Below are 25,269 nucleotides of genomic sequence, written 5' to 3'. Positions count from 1 at the left end.
ACTGGAAGTGAGTGGTGGAATTGTAAGCTCGTGTGGCATTTTCATGAATGCGTTTACCTAAAAAAAATACCATAATAACCTACGTGACGGATTTCTTGTAGGGGGCAGCATGCAAGATAGCATATGTAACTATGAAAGCACTCACACGTTATTCTTGCAGCCGTCGTAGCACAATTGTAGCCTAGTAAGTTTTCGTCTACAGCGAAAGCTGCTGTGAGATTACAACAGCCGCTATAATATTCACTCTCGACAACTGTTGTCACTTGAAAAAGCAAAAACAAAAACAAATAAGAAAGATATATTGAGGGCACATTGTGATTACTAGCAGCGCCATCTGCGTAAAGCCGCGCATTCTACGATAAATCCAGGGTGGTGCTTGAAACATTTTTTTGTTAACAGTTCCGACGCAGGCTTCACGACGGGAAGGATTCACGTTAGCATGTGCAATATATCATCATTTCAGAAGAGTAAAATAGCAATCAGGTGTCAAACATGATGAATATAAAATGAGGGGGGGGGGGATGGGTGACGAAATGGTTAGCTTGAATATTTTATGCACCTTTTGTTCGCATATGAATCGAGCAACTATTTTCACTCGCTGTAGGTAATATAACCGTGTGGTAATGTAACCATGTCACTGTAGGTATTATAGCTTGTATCGCTCATATTTCTTGCATTTGCTTATTCTCCAAAAAGTTGTAGCTTTGACAGTATCATGGGTTCTTTTTTTCAATTGTGACAGGAAAATACACCATGCTAAAGGCAAACACACACCAGTCAGGAGGGAAATATGGGGATACATCCCAGCTTCTACCAGTTGACAACTACGAAAGAACTATATCGGTATGTAAACCTCCAAACACTGCTGCGCCAAATGATCTTACTCTGCATGATTACATGTTTAGGCTGGTAAAAATGATGGTACGTGTGGAACTTCTTTCATCATTTGTGTTAATTTCTAAAATCAATGGTTTTAAAATGGGGCTTCACGAAGCTATTTTGGAGGCTCCGCGTCTCTAGCCCTCGAAACAAACAGCACCTTTTTTTCGGTACACTAAGCCTTCTGAGAATAGCTCTTGGTTTAATTTCATTTCCCTTTCTCCATAATATTGTCACGACGTCGAAACAGAGGTCTTGCGGCAGAAACTGAGACACCAGAAGCAGGTAGGTTCTTTTTAATAGAACGCGCAAGCGAGTTCTTCTTTTTCATCCATTTCATTGTACTTCATGGCACATGCACAACTGTCATTGTCTTTCTTTTCGACAATAACGTGACATTTGCCTCCCTCCGAAAAAGGCATCGTCCCGATGCGCAACCTAGGTGCTCTACCAGGCGTATGAAGTGGTCGCGTCAACTGGATAAATACGGTTTCATACGCACGACGTGTACGACTTCGGGTAAATGATTTTTACGCTTAGAACTACAGTAAGTGTCGGGAACAACTTCATAGTTCACGTCGTTTAAGCGTCGCGTGACGCTGTATGGGCCAAAGTATCGTCTTAGCAGTTTTTCCGACAGTCCACGTCGACGTATCGGAATCCAGACCCAGACCTTGTCGCCTGGTGTGTAGCTAATAAACTTGTGTCGGGGGTCCTACCGTTGTGCATCTTGATGCTGTTGATGACAGATGCGCACACGCGCGAGCTGTCTGGCTTCCTCGGCGCGCTGAGTTAACTCTTCGGCGTTCACATGGATGTCATCACACTCATGCGGCAACATGGTGTCCAACGTTGTCGTGACTTCGCGACCATAGATCAGATTGAACGGTGTCATTCCAGTGGTTTCTTGTCGAGCGGTATTATAGGCAAAGGTCACGTACGGCAATATCTGATCCCAGTTTTTATGTTTCGTGTCAACGTACATGCTGATAATGTCTGTGAGGGTCCTATTGAGGCGCTCTGTCAGTCCGTTTGTCTGCGGATGGTAAGCAGTTGTTCTCCGGTGAGCTGTACCGCTGAGTCTGAGAACCGACTCCAAAAGTTCTGCGGGGAAGGCAGGTCCTCTGTCTGTGATCACTGCTGTCGGAGCGCCATGCCGACGGACGATGTTTTCGATGAAGAACTGAGCGGCCTCTGCTGCTGTGCCGCGCTGCATAGCTTTAGTCTCAGGCATAACGGGAGAGGTAATCGGTGGCCACGATTATCCATCTGTTACCTGTTTTGGAAGTTGGAAAGGGGCCCAGGAAATCCATTCCAATCTGGGTGAACGGCTTCGCTGGTGCTAGGACTGGATGTAAAAGACCGGCTGGCTTGTTAGGAGGTGCTTTGCGTCTTTGGCAGTCGGTGCAAGTTCGCACGTGATGGTTAACATCAGCGGGTAACTTTGGCCAGTAGTACATGCATCGCAGTCGGCACAATGTTCGGGTGTAGCCTAGATGACCAGAAGTTGCTTCATCATGGCACGCTTCCATAATTTCTTTTCGAAGAGAGGCAGGCATGACGAGCAAGTGCGGGTTGCCGGTTGGTGAGAAGTTTTTCTTATAGAGAACATCGTTTCACAAGCAAAAAGATGGCAGTCCTCTGGCAAATAACCGCGGCACGTCCTTACGTCGTCCTTCTAAATATTCAATGAGTGGTAACAGCTCGTGGTCACTGCGCTACTCCTGTGCAATAGTGGCCGTGTTGACGACTCCCGAGAATGCCGCGTCGATGTTTTCGTCATCACGAGTGACAGTCTCCACTGGCGATCGTGAGAGACAGTCGGCGTCGGTGTGCCGCTTCCCAGATTTATAGACGATGGTCATGTCGAACTCTTGAAGTCTTAGGCTCCAGCGCGCCAAACGGCCAGATGGATCTTTAAGGTTGGTGAGCCAGCACAAAGAGTGATGGTCGCTAACAACCTTGACGGAGCGGCCGTACAAATATGGACGAAATTTGATGACCGCTTACACCACGGCGAGACACTCCTTCTCGGTAGTCGAGTAGTTCTCCTCCATGCGAGAGAGAGTTCTGCTGGCGTAGGCTATTACTCTTTCACAGCCGTCTTGCCACTGCACCAGAACGGCACCCAGACCTACATTGCTGGCGTCAGTGTGAAGTGCTGTAGGGGCTTCCTGGTCGAAGTGCGCGAGGACTGGAGGTGTTTGCAGGCGTTGTCGTAGTTCATTGAACGCCATTTGCTGTTGTTCACCCCAAAAGAAGGGGACATCCTCACGTGTGAATCGTAACAATGGCGCCGCAATAGACGAAAAGTCCTCAATAAATCGCCGGTAATAGGCACACAACCCTAAAAAGCGTCTCACGGCCTTTTTGTCACATGGTGCAGGAAATTGCGCTACGGCGTCTATTTTGTCCGGGTCAGGTCGAACACCCTCGTGACTGATGACGTGGCCTAGGAAGCTGAGTTCGTTAAAACCAAAATGACATTTTTCCGGTTTTAAAGTAAGGCCGGCCGAACGTATGGCTTGAAGGACGGTGAATAAACGGCTGAGATGTTCCTCGAATGTTGCTGAGAATACAATAACATCGTCCAGATAGACCAAGCATGTTTGCCACTTCAGGCCTGATAGTACGGTGTCCATGAGACGCTGAAGAGTGGCTGGCGCCGAGCACAACCCAAAAGGAAGCACCTTAAATTCGTATAGACCATCGGGCGTGACGAAGGCCGTTTTTTCACGATCTCTCTCGTCGACTTCTATCTGCCAGTAGCCGCTTCGGAGGTCCATTGAAGAGAAATAGCGCGCATGACGCAGCCGATCGAGTGAATCGTCTATGCGGGGCAGTGGATAGACGTCTTTCTTCGTGACTTGGTTCAACTTGCGATAATCAATACAGAAGCGCAAGCTGCCGTCTTTTTTCTTGACCAAAACCACGGGGGACGCCCAAGGACTTTTCGAAGGTTGTATGACGTCATCCGCGAGCATCTTGTGTACTTGCTTCTGAATCTCCTCGAGCTCTTTCGGAGACACATGGTAGGGGTTTTGCCGAATCAGTCGCGTGTTGTCTTCAGTAATGATGCGGTGCTTGGTCAATGGCGTTTGTTGTACCTTTGACGTACGCGAAAAGCAGTCTTCAAATTGGTGTATAAGTTCAAGCAGGCGCTTCCTATCAGAGGGCGGTAGCGTAGAGCAGATGTCCACCGACAAAGTTGTCAAGGCGGGGACAGCTGCGTCATCTGGTTGCAAGGTAAAACAATCCCCGGCTTGGTCTACATCGTCGTAGTAGGCAATTGCGGTACCTTTCTGGATTTGACGGCGCTCGTTGCTGAAGTTTGTGAGGAGCACTTCTTCCTGTCCACCAGTAAGCGCCAGGACGCCCCTTGCGATGGAAATGCCTTGCGTGAACAAAAGAGTGACTATGTGCTCCGCTATCACATCTTTATAGCTAGGACACCCACTGGACACCGACACAAGGCAGCAGGATCTCGGTGGGAGTGTCACATCGTCGGCTATTCGCAAACGGCCGCGTGGTTCTTCACTGCTGTTGTCGGCATAAGGATGAACGCAAAACGTCACCATACGTTGAGGGATTTTGATAACAGCGCCATGATCTTGAAGAAAATCCATGCCCAAAATTAACTCTTCACAGCAGTCTGGCAACAGGACGAAAGTGGCCACGAAGCTAGAATCTCCGATGCGAAGTCTAGTGGTGCATTTACCCGTGGGTGTCATCAGCTGACCACCAGCACTCCTTATGTGCGGCCCTGTCCACGGTGTCTTGACCTTTCTGAGGTGGTCTGCGAGCTCTTGTCGCATGATTGAGAAGTCGGCGCCAGTGTCGACCAGTGCTGTAACGTGATGTCCGTCAATGAGAACGCTCAGATCGGCACGTACAACTTCATCAGTATTATTATTCGTCGTCGTATTCATCGTCGTTGTCGTCATACCTTCTTGCGATGATTGGGGGAACTTTTCAGTGTGTCGACGATTGGCAACCTTGCCCCCCGAGGTCGCTTTAGTTAGTTTCCCCGGCGCGGGCTAGGCGAACGGCCTCTGGTGACGTCCGCGTAGCTCTGAGGGAAGCCACGGTGACGCACAGGTGATGGAGATCGCCAGCGACGCGGTGGGGTTGCTTGAGAAGGCGATAGTTGATCGGCATCATGGGCACGACGGTCTTCGGAGCGGAAAGAAGCGGGACGAGAAAAGTTCTCGAACCCAGAATCGCCGTGACGGCAATAGCGGGCAATGTGACCGGGTTCAACGCAGCGGTAGCAAATAGGTCGACGGTCGGCCATGTGCCACAAGTCAGTTCGGCGAACTGGTGGTCGTCTCGTAGAATCTCGTTGCCACCAAGGTACGGCAGTGGGTCGTGTCTGGAAGGGCGTCGCCACAAATGTCGGTGGAGGACGACGGACCACATCAGCGTAGCTCGCTGGATGTGGCTCAGGATTTGGCGTGGGTGGTGTAATGGCTTGCCTCAACTCCTGGCGGACTATTTCGGCAACAGATGCGACTGGAGGTTGGGCAGGAGGAACGCAGAGGGCTTGAAGTTCCTCACGCAGTATTTCCCTAATCATTTGTCGCAAGGAACTTTCGCATACGGCAGTGTTCTGAGCTGCAGCACTTACTGCCGTGTGGTTCTGCAGGCGGTCAAAGTGTCGGCGTCGTTGTTGCAGTGCGCGCTCGATGACTGTCGCCTCTCTTATGAATTCATCTACAGTTGTAGGTGGATTTCGTACGAGGCCCGCAAACACTTGTTCCTTAACACCCTGCATAAGGTGACGCACCTTCTTCGCCTCGGGCTTGTCAGGGTCAGCTCGTCGAAACAGACGTATCATACCCTCTGCGTACATGGCGGCTGTTTCATTGGGTTTTTGCACGCGTGCCTCAATCACTTGCTGTGCGCGATCCCGTCGGTTCAAGTTCAAAAATGTAGCGAGGAGCTTTCGACGGAAGTCTTCCCAAGATTGGAATGTAGCCTCGCGGTTCTCATACCACGTGCGAGCGCTATCTTCCAGTGCGAAATATGCACGGCCAAGTTTGTGCTGTTCGCTCCAGTGGTTGGATACAGCGACCCGTTCGAACTGTTCGAGCCAGTCCTCGACATCCTCGTACTCTTCCCCACGGAAAACTTCAGGAACGCGAGGATGTTCAAGAGTTACCTGCGAGGGAAGAGTGGTCTGCGATGGCGGGATAACCGTGGATGTCGTAGGAGCTGCCATGCTGGAAAGAGGCGGAACAGGTGCGGACTCTGGACTTAGGCCTAGTAGGCGCCGACTGAATCGGTGCACTGGAGTCGTGACGAGGGGCTGAGTCTCTGGACTAGGTGAAAGGGTCCGAGCAAGACTGTCCTGCATCAGGTTGTAGGCTCCAGCACCTCCACCAGTGTCACGACGTCGAAACAGAGGTCTTGCGGCAAAAACTGAGACACCAGAAGCAGGTAGGTTCTTTTTAATAGAACGCGCAAGCGAGTTCTTTTTTCATCCATTTCATTGTACTTCATGGCACATGCACAACTGTCATTGTCTTTCTTTTCGACAATAACTTGACAATATGGCCTTATGATCCCACCCAAATTCTCTCATTGCTAGGCGTCCCTGATGACCAGCACCTGCCTCCAAGGGGTCTCAGTGACATTGAAGGTCCGGCCAGGGGTTAAAGCAAAAAAGATTTAGGAGCCAAACACCTTCTAGGTTTTTCTTTTGTGTGCTTTGTTCGGCAGGGCACATGCAAGGATACCACTATACGCCATGACGATGAAAACGACGCTGATCGCGGAGAACAAGCGCATTCCAGACCACACATTCTGTCACGGATGAATACGTTGGTGAAGGCGCTATTTCTCGTGAAAGGCAAAATTAGAACACCGACAACCAGCTATGACTCCAGAGGCAAGAGCGCGGCCGGCGGTGGCTTAACGTCTATGCAGACGTGATGCTACCTGGAGGTGAGGGTTCGGGAAGCGGTGGCTGAACGGCAACGGCGAGGGTGTGGGAGTTCAGGATGTAGAAAGAGGCAGCTGAACTACATAAACACATTGTTTGTACTTTGAACACGTCTTGTCACTCATTCGCATGTGCGTGTGGCTAATGTCACGTATAATTTACGGTTAGAACAATCAGCAGTGCTTTGCCCACCAACCATGAACCATTTCATGGTGATGGAGGGGGGGAGATATTTTCATGATCTGGAGTGCGGGCAAGACAGCAAGTCACGATCTAGTGTCATCAAACAAATTTGGAAATGGTCAAGCACCCGCAGCGTGTGCTACCTCCTGGCTACGCCACTGTGTTGGATGACTTATTACATGGCAACGGAGGTGAGGTTGTTTTGCAATCCGTCGTCCCCCTCAATACGCCATTTTGGCTTGGATTAGAGTAAAATCTCTCCTGCGCAGCAGCACTACGTTACGTGACACGGCGAGCCACACGAGCCACCACTTCATTGAACCTAATGAATATTGCAGATCACTTAACACTAATCACAAAAAATATTTGTTGATCTCTAAAGGTGGTGCATTTGTTAATTTCCTTACATAAAATAACACTTTTCTAAGTGTTTATCTTACCGCTTACATCTAAATTCATCTAATATACGTTGTGTGGAAAATACATCGTAAGCAATTATTATTCGGACGTGACTTTTAGCAGTTTATGATCTCTCAACGTTTCCAGGCTAAATTTACTTACTCTTCCGTAGCGCAGGGAAGACCCCCTATGTGATCATTTTCCTCCAGTTCATAAACGACGGCGTATCAAAAAGACATGACCTTCTCATGCGTACCGCGGGAGTTTCATAACCACTTTTGACAGCGCGGAGCATGCGTTACTGCGTGTAATTGCGCGCGTCTCTCTAGCGCGCCCGCATAAAGCTCAAATATTTCGAGCTGCTGGTGCGGCTGATATGTGTTTTGTCAGAACAGGTTGGGTTCATGAATAAAGGGTTTCAATCCATGAGTGTTGAGTTAATTGCATCTCTGAATCATGTTGGATAGGCATAAGTTTAACTCCCGCCATGCCTTCGACTGCAATCATATCAAGCTGGCTCTTCCTTGTTTACTCTCCCATTGAGCGGCCAGACCGATGCACATGATTGCAATCATCCAACATATATAGATACCTTGTGCTAACGAGCTGAATTATAAAGCAATGTGAAGAATACCCTCTGCTGTGAGAAAATTAAGCTGTTTATGAATGTTACTGATTGGTTCTCGAGTTTTATGGCTATATACTATACTTCGAGGCAGTGCAACAAAGTCTTTGCTACGTCGTCGGTACCAAACCGACTGGTGGCCAAGGTGACACTTACGGTGGCGATGTTCTCAGAACTGCCAACGGCGACGGTTCCTTCTTGGAGGGTCACTGACTCCTTATCAGGGCGGTAAGAAGAAAGGCGTTGCTGCGTTGTCGGTGTAAAACCGGTCGTTGGTGAGCCCGCCCTCCTCGCTGTCAGAGGTTGGTTTCCGGCGTATGTCCGGCCGCCACTTAGCTCAGTGAAAGACTTCGTCCCGAATTCAGCATCCGGCTGTTCTACCGGTGGTTGCTTCAACAACTTCTCAGTCGAGGCAAACTCAGCAACGAGGTCTAGTGGTTACGTTTCTCGACTGAATCCCGGTCATGGCAGCCACATGTTCAATGGAGGCGAGAATGATTGGACACTGAACTTCGAATTGGGTGCCCGCTGAGGAACCTCAGGTGGCCGAAATTTTCAGAGTCCTCTGGCATGGTGTCTCTCATAATGATATCTTGGTTTCAGGGTGTCAATGACCAGCGTTTATTATTATATAACGGCGAATAAAGCTACGTTTACCGGAAAATAAAGGCTGCTCGAATATATAACATTTATTTGTTTCCTTGCACCTTGCGGCCAACGCCGTGACATAATGAACGCGATAGCCAGCACCAATACGGGGCATTCTCAATCACAATGCCACCACCGATCCACTGCCCCACAATACGAGCCGCCTAGTTCCTCGTACGTCAACTCCTTTCGTAGCTGAGGCACCATAAAATAGTGGTCACCCGTTTCATATTAAATGCGAAGTATTTCGTAGCAAACTGCAGGCACTTTTAGCATTTCTATCTATCTATCTATCTATCTATCTATCTATCTATCTATCTATCTATCTATCTATCTATCTATCTATCTATCTATCTATCTATCTATCTATCTATCTATCTATCTATCTATCTATCTATCTATCTATCTATCTATCTATCTATCTATCTATCTATCTATCTATCTATCTATCTATCTATCTATCTATCTATCTATCTATCTATCTATCTATCTATCTATCTATCTATCTATCTATCTATCTATCTATCTATCTATCTATCTATCTATCTATCTATCTAATAGGCCCCCTACGTCTGGGTGCTCACGCGATTGCTTCCTTAACTTGGGGTAGAGAAAAATTAGTAAATGAGAGCAAGAAAGTTTGACGAATATCTCTGGTTGGTCATTGTATGAGTAACACGGATATCTCATGCGTTATTGTCAAACCCTTTTCTTCAGACGCGAATTGCGGAACGTTCATTGTCATTCCATTGCCAAGTATATTGTTACGGAAAAAAAGAGACACCGTATCGACGAGGCTGTGGATGAAATATATTTCAACCAGCAGCAGTGGCGTGACCGGTTCACCAGAAACCGAGTGGAGATCCCTCTTCACCCTCTTCGTCCGGCACACATGCGCATCGTCCAACAAAATATCAACATGCATGTAGCATAATCCCCAACGGCAAAAGCGTCGTCTCGGCGCATCTAGATGTCAACGTCAGCGGGAGAGTGGTCAGGCTCGAAGCGGGCTACATGTACGATATCGGTGATCTGTGGGGCAGTTCAAGGTGATGAGGCAGCAGGGGCAATTTCAAACGTCACAAGAGTAACCTCACGAAGGACGGCATATGGACCTGTGTAGCGGGAAAAAAGTTTTTCCGACAAGCCGACTTGACAGGTCGGTGATCATAGCAGCACCAATGAACCGGGTAAGAAGTGCACGTCGCGGTACCATTGATCGTACAAACGCCACTCGTTCTCTTGAGAGGCCAGAAAGCGAGTGCGGGCGACTTCGCGTGCGTGGGCAGCCCGAGTGATAGCGTCAAGGACATATTCGCGGGTCGGTGTCGCGGTAGATGAAATAACTGTATCTAGGGGTAATGTAAGTTCTCGACCGAACAACAGCAAAAACGGGGAGTAAGCGGCAGTGTCACGGCGAGAAGAATTATATGCAAATGTCACGTATGGCAATGCAAGGTTCCAGTCAGAGTGGTTGGAAGAAACATACTTCGCAATCATGTCTATAAGTGTTCGATTCAGACGCTACATGAGTCAATTTGTCTGAGGGTGGTACGAGGTATAGTGAGATCGTGCCTCGTTTTAGATGACTGAAGGATATCGGCTATAACCTTTGATAGAAAGGTGCGGCCACGGTCTGTAAGCAGCTGGCATGGAGCTCCATGTTGCAAGATCACGTCCTTGAAGAGGAAGTCGGTGACGTCTGTGGCGTAGCTTGTTGGAAGTGCTCGTGTGATGGCGTAGCGCGTGGAATAGTCTGTGGCCACAGCTATTCACCTGTTGCCAGAAGAAGACAAGAGAAAAGGGCCCAGGAGGTCTAAGCCAACGCGGAAGAAAAGTTCTGACGAAATGTCAAGTTGTTGAAGGTGCCCGGCAGAAAGCGTCGATGGTGTTTTGCGGCGCTGATATTTATCACAAGCCGCAACGTATTTTCTGACTGAGCGTGAAAGCCCTGGCCAAAAGAAGCGTCGGCGAATCCGGTCGTAAGTGCGTGACACACCAAGGTGACCGGAAGTTGGAAGGTCATGGAGTTCGTGGAGAACTGCTCAGCGGAGGTCTTTTGGAATGACGAGCAGCTGGGCTGGTCCATCTGGGTAGACGTTCTGGTGGTATAGGACACCATCGCGGAGGACGAATGAGGGCTGGGACCTGTTGGAAAATGGTGATTCAAGATGTTCAAATATAGCGGACAAGGATGCATTATGGCGTTGCTCGTCACCGATGCGGGTCAGTTGCGAAACGGAGAAGACTTAAGTATCGGTGTTGGTGTCAGGGATGGTGCTCAGTTCATCGACCGTGTAGCGGGAGAGGCAGTCTGCGCCCTGATGTAGGCGTTCCGACTTGTACGTGACTGTATAGGTATGTTCTTGCAGTCGCAGAGCCCAGCGCCAAGCCGGCCAGTAGGATCCTTCAGTGACGAAAGCCAACATAGCGCATGGTGGTCCGTTGTTACAGGGAAACTTGTGCCATATAAATATGGGCGAAACTTCGTGACTGCCTAAACAAGAGCAAGACATTCACGCTCTGTTATTGAATAGTTGCTTTCGGCAGCTGTGAAAAGGCGGTTAGCGTAGGCGATAACTCGGTCGTGTCCCCGGTGGCGTTGGGTTAGGACGGCTCCAATCCCGTGACCACTTGCATCGGTTAGGACTTCTGTCGGAGTGGACGGGTCAAAGTGGGTCAATATAGGTGAAGTCATGAGGAGGGTGACGAGGTTTGAAAAAGCGGCAGCTTGAGCGGAGCCCCACGTAAAAGTCGTTTTCCTTCACAAGGTCCGTGAGTGGTTGAGTGATCGTTGCGAAATCTTTTACGAACCTTCTAAAATAGGAACAAAGTCCCACAAAGCTCTGGACGTCCTTGACAGTCTGGTGTACAGGAAAGCTCGTGACGGCACGCAATTTCTCCGGGTCAGGCTGCACACCTGATGATTCGACTAGGTGGCCCAACACCATAATCTGCTGGCGGTCGAATTGACAGTTCGACAAGTTTAGTTGTCGAGAACCGCTGACAAATGCTGGAGGTGTATCTCAAATGTAGGCGAATATACCGGAACATCATCCAGGTAGCACTGGCATGTTGACCACTTAAACCCTTGTAATAGCGAGTTCACCATACGCTCAAACGTAGCTGGGACGTTGCATAGCCCAAACGGCATCACCTTGAATTGGTATAGGCTGTCGGGAGCTACAAACGCAGTATTTTCTTGATCATTCTTGTCCATCGCAATCTGCCAATAGCCAGAACGAATTCGGGGCAAAGGATAAACGTCCTTTTTCGTGATTCGATTAAGATGGCGGCAATCAACGCAGAAGCGCCACGTGTCCTCTTTCTTTTGAACGAGCACAACAGGAGGTGCCCAAAGGCTCGAGGAGGGTTCAATAGTTCCTTTGTCTGGCATCTTGTTGACTTCTTCTTGGACTACCTTACGCTCTGTGGCAGACACCCGGTATGGTCGGCAGTGAACGGGAGGAGAATCAGCAGTATTAATGCGGTGCTTCGCGAGGGAAGTCTGACCGAGTGGACTGCTGGCGATGTCAAATATGTCGAGGTAGGAAGCCAGAAAATGGAATAGGGCGTCGGATCGCTCAGGTTTGAGTTTCGGGTCGATCATGGGGCGCAAAGCCGCATCGAGGCATGTGGTATCCTGAGGGCGACATGGAAGATCGGAGCATGCGTCTTCCGCAAAAGCAGTGACGTGAGCATCTAATAAGGGTCGAAGCGTAGCGACTGAAATTCCGTGTGGTAGTACTTGCTGCGTGAAACCGAAATCGATATTGGGCAGACATGTTCGGTTCAAGGCCAAGTTGCAATGGAGTGAGGTGCAGTGATGTCGCGCGCCAGGACAACATCAAGAATAGGCGTGACGACATAATCACGGTGAACAACGGGTGAACTTGTTGCGAATTTAATGAATTTGAAGGCTTTTGGCGGTATCCGACTGAAGTCTGTGGTACAGCGGCTTTTCGGCAGCTCGAGGTGAGAATCTGGAAGAGGAAGTTCTAGACAGAGAGTGACGTCGTAACAGTCAATAAGGGCAGATTGCGTCGATAAGAAGTCCATCTCGAAGATGAGGTCATGAGCGCAATTGCCGAGCATGGTAAATAAAACAGAAACATGGCGGCCGGCAAGGCTAATGCGAGCGGTACACATTCCAATGACAGCCACAGTTCCACCATCGGCGACACGGACGGCTTGTGTTGCGGCAGGCGTGAGTACTTTTTTTGAGGCGGTGACAGAGACGAGCACTCATTATTGACACCTGAACTCCAGTGTCAACTAAGGCCGGCAAAGAAAGACCGTACACAAGCCCTTCCAGCAAGTTCCTAGTAGTAGAGAGCGTCAACCGAGGATTTAGCAGCAATATAAATAAATAAACATTATATGTGCCCTCCTATGGCACAGGCTTACGTAAGGTTAACGTCAATTTTATACCTAAGCGGCAACCAATGAAGCTGGACTACGTATCACTATCCGGGGCTATCAACCTCGAATCACAAGTCGTACATTTCAGCGTACCCCTTCTGGTGTTAGTAATACCTATTTTGCTGTTGGAATCGTTGCGCATCCATAGACTGGTTGTATAAAATATATGCCACTGTTGGTTTTATTTTTTGTGTGAACAAAATTTTAATATTCGTTTAGCGTGAGTTAGGAACGTTTCACGCCAACCACACCAATCACCTAGTGTAATCTTTACAAGTGACTATATATATATATATATATATATATATATATATATATATATATATATATATATATATATATATATATATATATATATATATATATATATATATATACAGTTTTACATCAAATGATACCAGGTTTTTACACCTCCACATGCTTTGCGGGGTAATGATTGTCATGGTACGCGGGATCATCGGAAGTTTTTTTTTTTCATAAAACGATGAATAAAATTTGGTTTGTGGTCGCACGCGGTCGCACATTGTATAGCTATGCTCCAGGGAGATGCCTAAGAGCGGCGTCAGCAAAAGCCGGGTCGCAAACTTGAATGTGGTAGCTTGTTGATTTTTTATGCATGGCTGTCCGTAGTTTTGTGTAAACATGTTAGTTTTACTGACTGCGCACCTACAACTAGGGAGAATTTGACATATATACAATAGTGAGTCAGCTGATAATGGAGATCGATATTTAACAAAGTCTTCAATATAAGACAGGCTGATATTAGGAGATCAGAGTGTATCAAGGCAATCTAATTCTACCCTAATTTGCATTTATCTCATATAATAATTGTTTAATGAGACAAATTTGAAGTGTCGCAATGAAGCTACACGGGATGTCAAAATGCGATAGAACTATGTGTATACTCTGTGACTGGTGTATCACTGTGCAGCTTGCTAAGCCGTCAGTGTGTGTGCTGTAACACCAAATAAATCTTATGTGCATGTTTACGTATGCGACTTCGATGTTTTTTTGCGTAAATGTTTTAATCATATAGGCATTTTTGAATGTATGTCTATATGTACACTAAAAAGCAATAGCTATTTCTTGCTAAATATTAATATATATTCAAATTGAGCCCCCCGGAAAGCTCCGTCAACCTGGAAAGTAAATATTTCACTCTGCCTTGTCGTGGGAAATTTGTCGTGGAAAAATTATGAAGATTTCGTTGTTCCCGTGGCTTGTAAATATGTTATCTTCTTCTACTTTATACTTTGTTATACTCAAAGTAGTGCTCAAATTCTCGCATATAATACCATACTTCGTACAAACCTGGAGTGCGTCGGAGGTATAAGGAACACCCACTTGCAATATCTAATCGGCAAATTAGAGTCTTTGTAAAACAAGCAAGCGCGTTTCACTATAAGTAACTGTTTGCAGCAATGAAACATCTCAAAAATAAATGTCTATGTCGCATTCTATTGTAGAGCAGAAGAAAAATAAGCTTAAAAACATTTTTTACCACATTTTAATTAACCAAGTGCTTTCTCTTAAGAATAAATTTTAACAAAAAAGGATTTCGCCAGGTATCCAACAAAAAAATATGGTTGAACAACCTTTTGCACGATCTAACTTATGGCAATTATGATGCCTACAACTAGCTATTTTATGATGAAATCATCTCCCAAATATTAAAGTTGAAATATCTGGCCACGCTGTATCTAAGGACACTTTACACGAGTACTCTGAAAAAAGGGAGCATTGAAGCATTTACAAATATTTTTATTTCTTACGAACATTTTCACCTAATCATGTTTCAAAGATGCCTGAAAAAGCAGGGTGCATGATGTCTATTTTTTGTAATGTATAATGTGTTGCTGCACGACGATGTAAGTTAAGCAGCAGTGAATTACTAAAAATATATTTATTTATCTTTCCCAATTAGGATGTTTGCAACTTGACATGAATATCGTATACTACTTAATGTGCAGTATTGTACCTGTCTGTTTCAGTTCCAGGTGAAAAACCAGGAAAACACTCCAGCTCCCCATTAAAATATTCTCTCTCTCTTTGTTGCATTTTTTGAATGTTCACATGAGTTGTTACTACCCCACTCCCCTCCCCCCCTATATATTGGTAATTTCGACCCGTATATAGGGTAAATAAACGGAAACGAATGTGCGGGAGGAGGCTGCTACAGAAGGGTCAGCGGGCGGCGTATTTGAGACCTCTGAAGAAGAGTATATATGTGAAGAAGCCAACCAACAAATCGTGTTTTAGTTTTCTTTTCGATGAACCTTTGAACTTTTCTTCCAAGTAATTATAGCAAATATGAAACACTTCACCACGCTTGTTTTTCAGCTGCTTAAAAGCTTTTCCACTATAGAATTGTTGATGATGTCAGAAGAAACATGGGTACAGGGTGACTGTATATGCATGAAGTCTGTATTCCTTGCGGCTGGCATTGAAGGAGCCGAAAGGACGGTGGAATGTTACGCCTATCGCAAAATAAGGTCAGTACATCATGGTGCGCAAAGAATACATGTTTCGCATGCAGTTAACCTAGTAACAGCTTATCATATTAAGAGTCACGTTTGTCATAGTAACTTAATATATTCGAATGTTTTAACGTGACAGCCACCCTTAGCTAGTTTGACAAAAATACGCACCCCCAGCGATCACTGTCAGTGTACCTGGAACGTGCGCAATCTTTCCCATCGGAACTGAATAACTTGGATGCACGCAGGTGCCAACGTGAATGCTGACGTAAATGGAGGTAACTTCAAGGCAGCATGTACCGGCTTAAATGAGTATTCAATTGTCCAGCCTAACACAGTGGCGTTAACTTCTTTGGAGGGTGCCGCATGAACACGCATAGCGGCGTTTGTTGAGGTTACACCCCTCGGGTTGACACAGGCTGAATAGTTGCCGATGAAACACATCACTTACGACGAAACTCACAAAATGAGCCTTAGTGGACATTTTTATGGCGAGCCCAGCGCTTCTAGTGGAGAGTGCCTGAATCAAACATCACAACTTGCTTTCTCTGACGCTTTATCTCGATTGTTTGGCACGCACGGCATTCAAGTGATATCGTTTTTCATGAGGTTTCGCAGACGTGATGACATAAATGCTACAATAACAGGCGAGTGATTGCATTGTACCCTCGCTTTTTTGTTGTTATTGTGAGGAAGATTAGTGTTAGTATTAGGCAGTTTTAGAGTGGCGGTGGATCTAGCTTTGTAAAATTTTTAGGCGAGTGCCCCAGCCGCTATCCTGTTTTCTAATCGTATCAAACTAATGTCCTTTATAAAACTAGAAATCAGCGAGCTCTTGGTAAGTCGCGTGCAGAGTGACGACATTCTTTTTTGGCAGGTGGCTTGTGAGCTACTCCGCGTATAGAGTGTGCACTAGATCCCTATATCATCACACTAGACAAGTGTACGTTAGTGATAATACCTGAAGTGTCACGCATCACCAGTGGCATGCCAGGCAGTGAGCATTATAACAGTGGCGTGCAAAATGTACCCGTTAAAGAAGCGGTAGCGATGGTGAGTGCATTAATGACACTCAGCTTGAACAAATGCCTCAGCTGCACGAACGCGTCTTAAAAGTCCATTTCACCTCATCAAATGTGTCGCATGGCATGAAATTACTTTTCAAAGCAGAAAAAAAGCATATTTTTTAGAATAATGTGTATTCATTGACACGCTTTTTTTTAGAGGGTACTTCTGAAAAATCTACGCATATAGTCAATGACAGTTGGCTATAAGAGGAAGCTTTCCGCTCATAAAAATACAGAAGCTAGTCACATTTTTTGAATTCACTTCGACCTCATCTTTCAGGGATACTCGATCAACTGTAGAGTACTCTAAATGCAATCATTGTTCTTCAGCATTCTTTGCAAATTTGGTCAGATGGCTTTCCAAGTCAGGAAAACATGATCAGAGCTGCGAATTGGGGAAAAGGACAGCAACAACCCAATATTCATAATGTGAATATGTGGCCGCAGAGCCGACTGTTTAGTTCTAATGCTTCCGGGCAACTGAAAGTGTAGGCTTCTCATGGGGAACTCTCGTGAACCCTTGCAAAATTTTCAGCAAAATAGTGATATTGCCAAACATGAGGACTCATATTTCAGACAATATACATTCGATACACTCAATATGAGTGATTAACAATGTAAGGTAACAATACTAATGTGACAAATCCTAAAGCTGTGATGGTTTTTTCGTATTAAGGCCTCAAGTTTTCTCATTTCACTTCCCCGACTAATTTCGCTAATCAAAAGCTAATTATTTAAAATTTTCTAATAATTGAACTAATTGATGTCTTCAACCAGCTTGGATGGCTGGTAGTAAATAAAAGCAATGATGAAGACAGGAAGCAAATTCTGCATTCACCTCTTTTTTAAGGATATTGGAGACATTGATTGAAACACCCAGTTTAGGTTACCTTCACCGGTAATAGGGCGTAAGTTTTATCAAACATAGCAACACCGATCTGCCTGACGACTACAGGATTGAAAGAAAGTTTTTATTCCACGATGATGTTTCAACTAGGTAGTGACTAACTTGGGTACCTTTGAAAAAACAGGGAATGCTGGAGATAAATCCCGGCTCTGTAGCTATTACAAGCGAGGTGTTATTGTTTGCAATAGATGAGATAATATTGCGCATACCACTTACAGTGTGAAGAAAGTTTAATGCATATCAAGCGGCAGGCCAGTCCCTAAGCATTTGTAGGCCGATACAGCGCTCGGTCCGCGTGTTTGATACCCCAGGAGCCGAGTTTCACTGGCCCTTTTACATTAGCAGTTACAAATAATGATGGAATAAATGGTATAAAAGCGGGACAGTTTTTTTCGGTCGAAAGATGTCATATAAAGTTACAGTAAAGATATCTTTAAAATGTGACTGTTAAGCAAGTTTAACTAAATGTGCAAGATTTATATCCTTCTTGTTACCTTAAAAGCCTGGAGTAACACCATAAAGTTTTAAACATATACATCTGGTAAATCAACATAAAGTATGAATGCCTCAAATGTACCCAAGATTGATATTAAACACGGCATTATCCAATATAAACTTTTCGTTGAAATTGAATAATTTTATACTGTGCTTCACTACGTACAAAAAAATATTTTTGCTTATTTCAGTGGGGCTCCACCAAAGCTACAAGGCATGTATGTATACTTTCAATCATTCTTACTTTGAACAGACTTTTATATTGTGTATGGAAGTTACAACATTGTTAAGTGGTGCGCACATATACTTAACAAATAATGGAGGTATTCAATTTTTTACTTTTCTAAGCGTTCAGTACTCTACTGCGTGTTTACCACACAGTTTACCAAATACGACACCGCGAGCTCTTCTACCACTGTTTTTGCACAAAGTAACCATGTCGGCAGAAACTATTACGCCCCGCAAACCTCAAACACGCGATATTACTTTTCTTCTTGGTGCTACCGCGATTCTCGGCTTGTGATTGAGTGTGCCGTGATTTTCTGCATTCTTTGAGATTTTTCAGCTATTTAACTTTCAGCATGATGTGCTCTTGCAAAATTCTTCCAGCATCATCCTACCTAGCGTTTTCTTAAGACGAAAATGTTTTCGGCCTAACTCCACCTTGGCTGAGCTGACGTGTTACCATCACTGGTATGATGTTGCTAAACATACACTGAGTGATTGCAATAAAAGTCTCAAAAAAGTTTCGTAGCAAGGAGTAAGATCTACGACCCTTCACTACACAGAGCGCGGTGCGCATTGCCACAGTAAAATAGAGTACATTCATCAGGTTACTAGCCATTAACATAGAGCCTTTATGTTGCTGGTATTCAGGGCTGCGTGGCTTTAGTGTGTGATTGTGATCGCTGGTGATATAGCGTAGAAGTCGCACCTTAAAAGTCATCACCTCGTTTTTGTGGGATGCGAGCGTTTATCTTGTGAGGGGTGGTTTGTACGTCTCGTAGTTTCACCGCAAGTGTTCGTTTAAAGTTACAGAGCACATGAAGGTAACTTCGGTCACTGAGGGGCACGCATTTGCGAAAATAAGGCCACCCGCGGTGGTTCAGTGGCTACGGTACTTGGCTGCTGACCATCAGGTCGCGGGATCGAATCCTGGCACGGTGGCTGCACCTTTGATGGAGGCTAAAATGCTGTAGGTCCATGTGCTGAGCTTTGAATGTAACTTGAAGAACCCCAGGTAATTGAAATTTCCAAATCCCTTCACTATGGCGTCTCTCATAATCACATGGGGGTTTTGGGTCGTTAAACCCCACATATCTAACAATCATTTGGAAAGGAACACGCTGCTCACACATACAGATGTAACTCCGAAACTCATTCATTTCGTGCGTCCTTCAACGTGTTTGGGCAGCACGCTTTAAATGTCAAGCTGTGACAGTAGTTAGCTCACGCTCATCCAGTATATGTTTGCTTCGTGCGGCATTTTTGCTTGAGGAGCTCGCTGCATAGCTCCAGCTGCTTGGCGTTTTTTGCGTGACATTAGGATTTGTTGACATAGACATATTCATTCACCATTGTGAAAAAAGTGGGTACAATAAGCACGCAGCTGCCTCGGTGAATAACCCCGTCTCAGTAGATTAGTTGATAAGGTACTCGGCTGCTGACCCGCAGGTCGCGGGATCGAATCCCGGCTGCGGCGGCTGCATTTTCGATGAAGGCGGAAATGTTGTAGGCCCGTGCGCTCAAATTTGGTTGCTCGTAAACAAACCTAAGGTGGTAAAAATTTCCGGACCCCTCCACTACGGCAACTTTCATAATCTTATGGTGGTTTTGGGACGTTAAACCCTACATATAAATCAGTCAAATACCTCTGTGAAGGGATGTTCAATTCTCATGTAATTACGGATTGTATGGCAGCGTGATCACCCATGTTATTTGTCTCTATTAGCACAGCTCCTATTGCTGCGACTCAATGTTACGCAGAGGACAATTTCATCTCGCAGCAATCAATTGAACTCGTTACTACAACTGCTATTGTCCAGGATTTCTAGTTAGGAATTAGTGAACAGACCCTCCGTTAGGGTATACGTGATTGGCAAAATTTGGTTTCTCCGCAAGGACGAATCATGGGATCTGACTGTCATGAATTGCAATTTACGCAAAATATGGCCAGCAGTGAACTCCAATGGTGTTTCATCTCTTCGCGTTAACAGCAAAAGCTAATGGGGCCAATAGATTGCCTGATGATATCCTCGCATTGTCTGTTGTGCCAACGCGACGTAACATTCAGATAGTGGCATACACTGAGGTATGAAACGTGTTATGAGTTCTCTTGAGTTAGAATTCACTGAATAACTGCCGCAGCACTTGTCACTCTCTCTCCATCTCGTCACCTTTGCATAACTCCTAAACCGATGAAGCCGGCTAGAAGCGCGCGTGTAGACAGCATTACTTTTCCCATGCAACATACGATTCACGGCCTATGTCATATGTTAGGACGTTCCACGGGGCGTGGCTGCTTTGGAAAAGTCGACAACACAATTTCACTTCCCCTGTCCATATACTTTCTCTCGCAGTGGATTAGTAACCTTACTTATGATCGTGGTGTTTGATATATATGAGATCAAAAAACAGAAGCTTGTTCAAGTTTTGCTACAAGTTTTGCTACAATATTACCCCGGTAACAAACTATAGAGTGCACAAAAGATACGACCCTACATCAATGACGCGTCTTGCAAAGATATGTCTACAGCTGCCAGACAGAACTATTGACATCTAACTCAATATATATATATATATATATATATATATATATATATATATATATATATATATATATATATATATATATATATATATATGTATATATATATATTGGGAGTAATAATGCAATGGGCCAGTTAGTCTTCGTGAAGGTATGGGATATGGCACAACGGGAGCGTTGTCAACAAGAATAAATATATTTATTTCCCAACAGTTTCGGGAGAGGTCCTCCCTTCATCAGGGGATGAGTTATATATGATAACAGCCGTTGTGCCATATCCCATACCTATATATATATATATATATATATATATATATATATATATATATATATATATATATATATATATATATATATATTGTGACGCGCCAAGACCCGTAGAGACATGACAGAAACAGCGGGGCGGACAGACACGAGCGCATATCCTAAAATGAAGCGCGAACACACACTCATTCGTTCTCTTTGCCCTTTTCGGCTGGCTAGGGCTTGCCGGCTCACAACTCTAGGTGGAAATATTCCCCTACGATTAAAGCAGCGAATCGACGCCATACACAAGGGGACAGCAGGGCCCATAAGAAAAAAAAGGGAGAAACGATATAGTGCACAGGGCATATGCAGGTGCAAAAAAAAGTGTCTGTGGTTGGTCATAAGAAAAAAAAAACAATAACACAGTTCACAGTTGGATACCCAACGAACAACGTTCAAAAAGTAAATGTTTGCTGCCCGGCCACAATAAGCCGAGTATCCCCACGTAAGATAAGGTTTTAGGTGGACGACATGCACAATCTCTGATCGTGGTGAGTGGCACTGGGTTGTTGCCCAGCCTCCATTTGGAATAACTTCATAGTTGACCTCGTTCAACCACCGTAACACTTTGTAGGGTCTGAAGTACTTGCTCTGGAGTTTTTTACTGAGACCTCGCCGTCTAACAGGAGTCTAAACCCCCACTTGGTCGCCGGGTTGATAGGTGACTTGTCGGTGGTGGATATTGTACCTTCGGACGTGTTCACACTGCTGCAATCTTATGTGCACGTGAGCTAGTTGACGTGATTCTTCTGCACGCTGAATGTAATCCTCGGCATCAGGAGTTATCAGCTCGTGGTGGTCAATGTCACAAGGAATCATGGCGTCTAGCATGGTTTGCACGTCTCGACCGTAAATAAGGCGGAAGGGTGTGAACCTTGTCGCTTCCAGGGTTGCAGTGTTGTACGCAAACGTTACTTACGGCAATTATCGTCCCACGTTTTATGCTGCACATCCACGTACATAGAAATCATGTCCGCCAGCGTTTTGTTTAGCCATTCTTTCAAGCCGTTACTCTGGGGGTGGTATGCGGTTGTCTTACAGTGGGTCGTGTAACTAAGCTTGAAGATGTCGTCCAGCAGTTTTGCCGTGAACGCTGTCCCTCGGTCAGTGGTAATGAATGACGGGGCGTGGTGACGAAGCAAAACGTGGTGCATGAAAAAATAGGTGACTTCAGATGCTGCACCGCATGGCCGTGACTTCGTCTCAACGTAACACGTCATGTAATCAGTTGCGACAATGATCCATTTGTTTCCAGAGTGAGACAAGCGAAACGGTCTAAGGAGGTCCATCTCAACCTGGCTGAACGGCGTACGCGGTGGGTCGATGGGTTGTATGAGGCCTGCAGGCTTTAAAGGTGGTGACTTGCGATGCTGACTTCGCGGCATCTTTTCACGTAGCGTTTGACGCAAGCTGCGAGTTTCGGCCGGATAAATAGCTGCCGTACCCGGTCGAGCGTCCGTGAGTATCCCAGATGGCCGCATGTCCGCTCATCGTGGCAGGCTAATAGGATGTCATCACGAATGTCTTGAGGAACGACTAGAAGATAAAATCTGCTGCCGGTACCAGTGTTTTTCTTGTATAATATGCCGTGCCGTAAACAAAATGATGGCCACGTACGGGAAAGTTGTCGAGGAACCGACACGGTGCTGCCTTCTAAATGGTCGATGATGGGCCTTAACTCGGGGTCCGTGCGTTGCTCACTGAGGAAGTCCGCCCCACTGAGAGTCCCCAGGAAGGCACTGTTGTCTTCTACAGCTGTATGGTCGGATTCCAGAGGTGCTCGTGATAGTGTGTCGGGGTCTTTATGCTTTCTACCCGACTTGTATACGATGGTGACATTGAACTCCTGAAATCGCATACTCCATCGTGCTAATCGCCCAGAGGGGTCTCGGAGGTTAGGCAACCAGCATAAAGCGTGGTGATCAGTCATAACTTTAAATGGGTGCCAATGGTGATAAGCCTGTGCTTTGTAATCGCCCATATTACCGTGACACATTCCTTCTCTGACATTGAATAGTTGGTCTCGGCAGGTGATAGAGTGCTGCTCGGGTAGGCAATCACACGTTCGGTCCCATCTTCTGTTTGCACCAAGATATCTCCGAGACCAATGTTGCTTGTGTTAGTGCCCACCTTTGTGTCAGCGTCCTCAATGAAATGACCAAGTACAAAAGGAGTAGACAATAGATGTTGCAGTACTGCAAAGGCAGTCACTGGTTCTTCAGTCCACAGAAATGGGGTGTCGTCACGCGGAAGTCTGATGAGAGGCTCCGCATTCTTAGAGAAGTTTTCAATAAAGCGGCGATAGTATACGCAGAGCCCCAGAAATCGTGGATGACTTTTCTTGTCTGTCGGAGCTACAAAAGCAGCCGCAGTGGCAGTCTGGGATCGCAGTGGCAGTCTGGGAACGCCTGCAGCGTTAACAACGTGACTCAGGAACTTCAGTTCTTTGTAGCCGAAATTGCACTTCTCAGACTTGAGGGTATGGTCAGCGGATCGTATAGCTTCAAGAACACTCCGAAGGCGGCGAAGGGGGTCGTCGAAAGTTTCTGAAAAGACGACATCATCTAGAGAGACGAAGCAACTTTTACACTTGAGGCCAGTGAAAACGGAATCCATCATTCGTTGGAATGTGGCCGGAGCGGAAGAGAGGCTGAATGGGGGCACTCGGAATTCATACAGGCCACCAAGAGTTACAAAAGCCGTTTTTTCGTGGTCATGTTCAACGACTTCAATTTGCCAATAACCACTTTTGAGGTCGATTGAGGAAAAGTACTTTGCTCGCCTCAGCCTGTCAAGAGAATCATCCACTCAAGGCAACGGGTACACGTCTTTCTTTGAGACGTTATTCAGCTTCTTATAATCGACACAAAAGCGAAGTGTACCATCCTTCTTCTTTACAAGGACCACTGGCAATGACTATGGTCTGCTTGATGACTGTATTACACCGTATTTATTCATTTCCTTCACTTGCTTTTTAATCGCGTGTCTTTGGGTTGTTGAAACGCAATAAGGCTGTTGCCGTATAGGAAGCGCGTCGACGTAGGTGAGCATACGGTGTTTGGTAATCGATGTCTGACGGATTCTCGATGAGCGTGCAAAACAGGCATAGAAGTCTATCAACAAGTCGTTAAGCCTTCGTTTGATTTCGTCAGAAAGCGTTGGATGTATGGCGACGCCCCGGAGAGATGCTTCGGCATTATCACTTGCCTCGGAAGCAAAACTCTCTGTCACAATGGTTAATGTGTAAGTATAGGCGATGACAGTACCAGGGAAAAGGTGTCGGTGCTCGTAGCTGAAGTTTGTAACAAGAACCTCGCAGTCGCCACCCTGGTGGTCTATTAGTATTCGTTCTACGCAGACACCTTGGGAAATGAGTAGGGATCGATTGCTCTCCACCACCATTTCACTGTGTGCTCATTTGTTGCACGCCACTTGAACCATAACACATGAGCGCAGTGGTATCATCACAGCATCGTCATTTGCACGCCGACATACTCGATTGTGGCTGAGATTATGCTCTGGTGTGGCGCTGTTTGTTTAAAACGTGACGAGGCGTTGTCGAATGTCATTGATAGCACCGTGCTCCCTCAGGAAGTCCATGCTAATGATCAGGTCTTGAGAACACTGAAGGAGAACGCTCAAGCTGACAACGCAGGTAGAACCACGAATCTGTATTCGTGCTGTGCAAACGCCGAGTGGAGTGACGATGTGCCGGCCAGCAGTACGAATTGGCCTGAGGTTCCAAGGCATGGTCACTTTTTTCAGGAGAGCAGCCTGTTCATTTACTTAATATAGAAAACTCCGCTTCCGTATCAACTAAAGCGTTAACTTTGCGACCGTTAAGCAGCACTGGAATGTCTAATGAAATATTTGTGGAACCAGCTGGTGTCGTCGTGGTCGGGGAATCGTCAGTTTGCGGAAGCGTCAGTAGGAGGCCTTGAGCTTGTCCAGTATGAGCGGCCTCGGCCCTGGAGGTCACTGTGGTTATTTTTCCCGGCGTGCACTGGGTGACCAACCCTGCGTCACGCTCAAATAGATACGGCGATTAGGAGAAAATCGCCGCGGTGATGGGGAGCGTGACTGATGCAAGGATGACGAAGTTCCGCACTGTTGAGCCACATACTATTCAATTCCAAGGGGCCGCTGACTG

General features: G+C 46.0%; 1 protein-coding gene across 2 annotated transcripts in view; it reads left to right on the top strand.

The window, feature by feature from the left end:
- LOC119175529 (uncharacterized) overlaps positions 1 to 25,269 on the top strand; it is an 83,248-nt gene that overhangs the window by 25,360 nt on the left and 32,619 nt on the right. For both annotated transcript variants that reach the window (XM_037426450.2, XM_075878109.1), the window contains exons 4-6: positions 743 to 843; positions 15,441 to 15,592; positions 18,238 to 18,264. In XM_037426450.2, coding sequence (XP_037282347.1) covers positions 743 to 843; positions 15,441 to 15,592; positions 18,238 to 18,264 — 280 coding nt within the window. The remainder of the gene's footprint in view (positions 1 to 742; positions 844 to 15,440; positions 15,593 to 18,237; positions 18,265 to 25,269) is intronic.

Source organism: Rhipicephalus microplus, chromosome X, assembly GCF_043290135.1.
Source record: "Rhipicephalus microplus isolate Deutch F79 chromosome X, USDA_Rmic, whole genome shotgun sequence".
NCBI lineage: Eukaryota > Metazoa > Arthropoda > Arachnida > Ixodida > Ixodidae > Rhipicephalus > Rhipicephalus microplus.
Note: the sequence above shows the minus strand (reverse complement) of the source record. Positions and strands in the feature narration are given on the sequence as shown.